The 7222-nt window shown below is 37.1% G+C and overlaps 1 protein-coding gene across 2 annotated transcripts in view; it reads right to left on the reverse strand.

Moving 5' to 3' along the window:
- The window catches only part of LOC135758137 (PAK4-inhibitor INKA2-like), a 49768-nt gene extending 42871 nt beyond the window's left edge, over nt 1–6897 (reverse strand). Inside the window, exons 1-2 of one of the 2 annotated variants that reach the window (XM_065273001.2) lie at nt 6554–6897; nt 1608–1673 (exon numbers count right to left, since the gene is read on the reverse strand). In XM_065273001.2, the coding sequence (XP_065129073.1) occupies nt 1608–1673; nt 6554–6625 (138 nt within the window). In that variant the 5' untranslated portion in view covers nt 6626–6897. The remainder of the gene's footprint in view (nt 1–1607; nt 1674–6553) is intronic. The other variant, XM_065273002.2, reaches the window with a different exon arrangement.
- Nucleotides 6898–7222: the final 325 nt, after the last annotated feature.

A 7222-nucleotide genomic window follows, 5' to 3' on the forward strand; every position in this document is an offset into this window, starting at 1 on the left:
TTATAGCATGCCCAGGAGCAAAAAATTGCTGTTTTCATGTGTGTACCTTTAAATGCAAATGAGCTACTGCTTTCGGTAAAAAATAGATCTGATTCCTGTGAATACAGTCTGAGACAGTAGTATCGTTAGCTACAGCAGTAGAGAGTGAGTCGCAAGATGGCGCCTTTGTACTCGGCATGCCGTCTGCTGCTACTCCCTTCATTTTCACAAATGTCGTTTTGGCTGCCGAAATGTGACGCACTTCTGACGGACAGTCCTTGGTATTATCCTGCAGTTTGCTTTTATTCAGCTGTAATTCCTTTTGTTTTAAATGTCTTTGTTTGGGTTTTATATTCTATACTCTTGCTTTATTTTTCTATTCTATATTCTTATTGTACAGTACTTTGGTCAGTATTGTGGCTGTTTTAAACGTGCTTCATAAATAAATGAACGTGAACTTGAACTAGCTGCATTAGTGCTACAACGTGCTAACAAACACGTTTAGAAAAGCTTTTTTGTTAAAGGGGGGTTCAATGGTATTTCAAGCATTCTGACTTATTAACACAGTTATAGAGTTGTTTCCTCATGCTAAACGTAGGCAAAGTGTTAAAAAAGCAGTTGGACATATAAGTATTTCTGTGCCGAATGCACTTTGCCAGGCTTCGTACAAGTTTCGGAAAGTGTTTTTCGATTACAGGTCTAACTGACGTTTCTGGGGTTTTCTATACGTATCACTTCTTTATATATGGGCACTTCCCCCGGAAAACCCCGCCCACCCGCCAATCAGCGGGAGACGCTAGAGCTTGCAAACATCTTTTCACTCCACTCAGCTTTGTTTAATTTCAAAACTCAACATTGGCACGAAAGATGAAGTGTGTTTTTGGATGTAAGGAGAACAAATCCAGCCTTATGAAAACAATGGATATAGTTTATTATCCGGGGTAGCAGCGGAGTTTTGCGTGTGTGTTTGATGCGGTGGATTTTCCCAACCGGGTCATGACGAGTTGCACGTGGTAAGTAAGACTTCTGTCTTATGTTGGAAATAGTCGCGTGCATATTATATAAATGACACGCACATGTAGTGAATCATAAGTTAAAACAGTGTTGTATAGTCTTGCATGACTCGTACTCGCTCCTCCCGCGGTATAACTCCTCCTTCTTCATTTTTTCGTACGTTATCGGAAAGATTCGGTAAAGCTAATCTTTCTTTTATAAATCTGATTATACTAAAGACTCTTCGGAGATATAAAGGATGTCATACTACTCTATAGGTACTCCAGATTAATATCAGAAATGCAGAAACAGAGTGTGTTACGTGAGCTTTAAATTACCAGTCAGTCAGTATATGTGGGTAGGGCTTTGTTAGTATGACATCACATAAACAAGAAAATCAAAACAACAAGTCCAATGAGACTGCTTTGGTTAAATGAGGATTGAAAAGAAGGAGTGGGGTGGAGTTCTTTCATTGTAGGGTTGTTGTGTTCACACACTGGCAGCACAAATTTATGTCCAAGCACCTTGTAAAAGTGGATTTTGCCTAATATGTGCCCCTTAAATAAGAATAGCTAACTGTTTAAAAAAAATGACACATAAAATTATAGAACAATTTAATTAATCACACCCCTTACTTGTACACCAAAGGACCCATTGGCACAGGTGCTGTGTTCAGCGACAGCTGGATGGGACTCAACAGACTGGAAGAAAATGTAGGAGTCTCATTATGGGTTTTGTAAAATCAGGCATTAACACATTCATTCATCAGTTTGCACTTGTTCGTTCACTTGTACATTTATGTCTGCTGTACTATTCAGGCTTAACATTTGTGGTTGCTGTACTCTTTTTTAAGGGTTTTTTAACTATATAATATGGCATTGATATGTTGTGTGACATTTAAAAAATGTTCAGTTGTGGTCGGACCAACAAACTGGAAAGAATACCAAAACCTTTTAGTTTTCTGTAAGCTGTATTCAATAGGTCTGGCACAATGATGTTTTTACCTTATCCTCATTTGGGTTCTTTTCTCAGCTAATATTGGTATGTGATTAATTAATCTGATCAATCATACGGTTAGTTTGATTACAAATGTTAGTCAGTTAATTACATTTACAGTTATCAGTTAACTGATAACTCCAAAAACATATTAGATGATGCATATAAACATACTTTTTATGCAAAGCTTCATATAACCAACAAACTGCCAAACCCCTCAAACAAAATCATTTACATACAGATAAGATAAAGTCATTTTCCTGGCACACTTAGTTATTTTCCATGTAAGCTCTTTCTATTAAATTAGTTGACGTGTATCGCCTACTCTAATCTCTTTGTCTATTCCATGTTTCTTTTTATAAAATCTGTGCCAAAGATGCAAAAAGCCTGCAAATGATAGCAAATCTAAACCATGACAAAAGAAGGACGTCGTTTTAGCGAAAGTGCTTCCTTCATTTTATGCTATCTGTTCCCTGTTTGTGGGTTCATTTGGATGCAAATCTTTTAGATAAGCTTCAAACCAAATTAGAAAGAGCAACTAATCTGTCTAAAACCATGCACGAGCTACAACAGTTGCTTACAAATTGCTTTCATATGAGTTCGGACAGCAAAACATGCAAACACTTATGCGTGGGACACTTTCATGCTGTGATCGCCCGCTTCAGCCCTGCAGCTGCCACGAGGGCCCAGACCAATTTTAGCTGAGGGGAAGGAAGGGCTGCCCGAAGAATGACTTTACAGAATGAATGAGCTGAAATCTGCTCTATTCTTCTGCTTGAACTGGAACAAACAGCCCTGTTTCTTTAAACCTCCACCTCCGTTTTTGCAAAACACTTACATGTCTTATGGGAAAAGATTTAAATGCTTTTTAGTTTGAGACCCAAGAAGACATCACACTAAAGCAATGAGGTAATGAAGGCATGGGAACTGCCTGAGCTATTATTATACATACAATATACCGTAAAACATTATATAAAACATGATATATATATATATATGTTGATGATACAAAACTATTATATAAAACATGATATACGCATGTTCTACGGAAACTTAGCTCCCTTGGCATTGCCCCTCGTTTTCTGTTACTTCTGTATATGAGCATTATCCAGCCCATTTTGTTATACTGCTCCACTAGTTTTTACACTATGCTGTCAGTCACTAACAAAAACAAACTCAATAAAATCACACACATAGCTTCAAAAATAATACATTCCTCTACACCTAACATTTCAGAACTTAATGATAGAGCAATAACCCGCCTTGCCCAATCTATAACAACGGACCCAGAGCACCCCCTCAACATCAACTTTACTCTCTTGCCCTCCGGCCGCAGGTATAGGACCCTGACATGGAGAAGGGCACATTTCAAAAAGAGCTTTGTACCATTGGCAATCTCAATCCTCAATAAGTTACGAAACTGAACATTCACCTTTTAGTGTATATATGTTTGTACTAGCTGCGTGTACTGTATGACAGTGTGTGAAAACAAATTTCCTGTTTACAGGACAATAAACTATCTATCTATCTATCTATCTATCTATCTATATATATTTTTTTTTTTATTAAACAATTATATATCAGAGTATGAAGCCACTGTAAAACAGCCAATATGCACAGTGGTTGAAATTAAATGAAAGCAAAAATTATACCATTATTTACTCACACTTATGTCATTTGATCCCCAAGAAATGCAGAAGTGTTGGTTTGGGTTTTTTGGATACTATGGTACTTGATGGTCACCCACTCGCATAGAAAACACTTCAAAATGACCCAAATGTTTAAAAATAAATAACTCCACTCGACTTGTGTCTTGAAGTAAAGTGTCATGATGAAGACATTTACTCCTCTACTTTCTTTTTGTTGATATCGCTGTTGTTTCAGTTGTTACACAATATTTCTAACTAAACATCCTAAAATGCCTAAATACAGAGCTACAGGTCAAAACTTTGATCAAATAACGGATTATATGTTTTTTTTTAACCAAAACCCATTTGTATGGCATTAGAATGATTAAAATATATGTCACGAGTCAAGTCAGTTATTTGTTTAACACTTTTGGGTCATTTGAAAGCTTTAAGATGTGGTCACCATCCACTCCCATAGTAACCAGAAAACCCTAAACAAGCCTTAAAAAACTCTCTGTTGGAGTTCTAAAGAATAATCAAAGATATTGGGGGATCAAACATCATGAGAGTAAGTAAATAATGACAAACGTTTGGTTTCTGGGAGAACTATCCCTTTAAAGACAGTTGACATGACGCTTGGCGATCATAACAATTTAAATTCCCTGATTAACTAAATCCAACTAAAAGTAGGCAGCATTTATTCACACTAAACTCAGCAGTTCCTAAAAAAGCCGAAAAACCACATCAGGTCAAAGTTCACACACTTGTGTCTGACTCAATGCCACACACTCACACATAATGAATCTTCTGACTCTCAGTAAAGTTCACACTTGTGTCTGACTGACAGTATTCAATTAACAGGTCAGCACAGTTGGCATTTGAGCAGGTTATTAATTTTTTCACATATCAGTATCATGTCATAACTAAGGTTGTGTAACAATGCTTTACTTCATTGTGATGGTTTAATCTTACATTGAAAATAAGCAACGCATAAAACTTTACAATTTTTACAATGTAGCCTTACACTGAACACATACATTTCTCAGTCCAAAAACACAATTCTTAACCTATTTCCAGATTCCCAGTCTATTTCTAATTATCATGTTAAATATACTTATTATGTAATTATGCACAAAGCTTAAGGGCAATTAAGTCAAGACATAAGGTTCAACGAACATGGGGTTTGACAGAGGCTGTTTTAATTTATTTAGACATTTATTAACACCATTCCAGCATTTTCAGTATGACTATTCATGGCAAAAGAACGGATTATCTACACACAAGTCAATCTGCAAACAATTTCACATCTCAAATTCACCTAACTTGCATATCTTTGGACAGTGGGAGAAATCCCACGTACCCAGAGTAAACCCACACTAACAAATCTCAACAGAACCCAGTCTTGCCTTTAACTAAGGCAGCAGTGCTATTCACTGAGTCACCATGCCACCTAATAAATCAGATGTAAATATAATCTTATATGTTATATATCATTGGGCACATTTATATTTCATTTATTTGTAAGGATTTCAGGTGGCTGCTATCTGGGAGTAACAGACCTCAGAATGTTGCCACTGGCCAATCACAATCTGGCAATTGAGAGAAATGTGTTATAATATAAAACAATTGTAAAAGAATGATATTAAATTGTAACCAAATTAAAAATGTCATGACACATTGCAATCTTTAGTCAAAAGGTTGCTTTCACGACATTAAAACTACACAATTTACTGTTGCACACAATTGCTTAGTGTGAAGTACAAGACAAAGCTCATCCTTTATCTACTGATGTCTTTCAAGGAATATCTACCATCACTTTGCCCAACTGGCAGCAGACAGACATGTGGTGTCTCTGGCACGGACTCCATATCTAAAGCCACAGTGACAGTCTGTACTGAACAGGGGGCTGTGTGTTCTCTTTTATTTACATATGTGACTGCGCACGGGATCTTCATAAACCCCTTTCTGTGCAAGCACAGCGGCCCATCCGCAGTCCACTGATCTCAGGCCATTTGACAGACGTGTGGCTAATTTGGTGTCTTCTCCAGAAGCCCTGGATACCTTGTGTTGAGCTGCTACCTAACTGAGAGTCGTGTCTGGGGGCCTGGGGCTAAAGCCGCTACCTCCTGTTTGGAAACGGATCCACAAAGTGCTAAAACATGTTTACTGCTTTCGAAAGAATCCTTTAAATCATTGCCAAAAGATTTGTCACGCAGTTTGCAATTCCTTATATGACAACTGCAGAAAAAAACTTTTCATTCATTATGTATATCTGCAGTAAACTCTTGTTGTGACATGCAATAAAGCGAGCTTAACATGTTACATGTGTTTCTTGACTAACTGCATACTAAATCAAGGCTTCAAGCCAAGCGTGCAAATTCCTGAGAATGAAATTGTCTTGTTTTTGCAGTTCACAGATGCATAATAGGTCTTTGTAGTAGTGCCAGGAATTCACACATCTAAAGTAAAATGAGTTGTTTAAATCACACCTGCACATACCAACAATCTGATGACACGGTTAGCTTGTGGGACCTGCACTGATGTGTGGCCTGAGTTTCAAAGCTTTAAGTTGAATATAAACGATAAGATCCAGAGAATTACGTGATACTTTAAGGGTTAAATCATATTTTCTTCTTTTTTTTGCAATTTAAGCTAAAAGACTTTTGCATATAGCACAAATAAATCGTTCATGGCAGGCTAACACGTGAAACAGACGCACACTCAACTTAAAAAAACAATAAAGAAAAACACAGTATTTATAACATTTCAAACAATGAACATATACTATGAATATAATATAACATGCCCAAATCCTTCCGATGTTGATCTAATAACGCGACTCATTTAGACGAGACTACACGTGTAAAAAACAACCAAAATCTCATCAACAGTAGCCTAACCAAAAGCTTAAAGTACGCGCGCTGTATGAATCATAATGTTGATATTACAGTACATACCAGCTCTTGTTTTAATCTTCTAAGACATGTGTCCATGTTTTTCCGAGCTCCATCCATGTCTGCTGTCTTCATGCGATGAATGAATCAATCAATCGATTGGTTTTAGAGTTTCTTCTGCTGAAGCTTTCATCTTTAGAGATGCGCGCTCAGCTCCAGCGTCGCCAACATTTACTGGATGATCTTCATCTGAGAGGAGAGCGAGCCAAAATAAAGCTGTACAGCGCCACCTAAAGAATAGATTTTTAAAAGTGATCTGACCAAACATTCAAATTTCTATAAAAATCTCTGTCCTGACAGCGTCTTTGCTGCGCGTGTTCAGTCTGCGCTTTACTGTTGTTTTTTACAGTAACACTGAAGCGCACAGTCAGCAGCACACAGATGTCTATAGGCTATGATACTGCAGCTTCACGTTACATGTAAGTAGACATTATTGGGCAAATGTTCACACCTCCTCCATAATTCACCATTGTCCAAATTTCATAATAATAATATGCCTAATATATCTTGTAAAGTAATCCTATGACGAATTATGCATCCGTGTACTGGTAATACGGAACATTGTGACTGAATCTTTGTATTACTGACACTTCCCGTGTCTATTTACTAACTTGTTTACCTCAGTTGTACATTGCTTTAGATAAAATCATCTGATACATGAATAAATGTTAA

The sequence above is a fragment of the Paramisgurnus dabryanus genome, chromosome 14, assembly GCF_030506205.2.
Source record: "Paramisgurnus dabryanus chromosome 14, PD_genome_1.1, whole genome shotgun sequence".
In the NCBI taxonomy this organism is placed as follows: Eukaryota; Metazoa; Chordata; class Actinopteri; order Cypriniformes; family Cobitidae; genus Paramisgurnus; species Paramisgurnus dabryanus.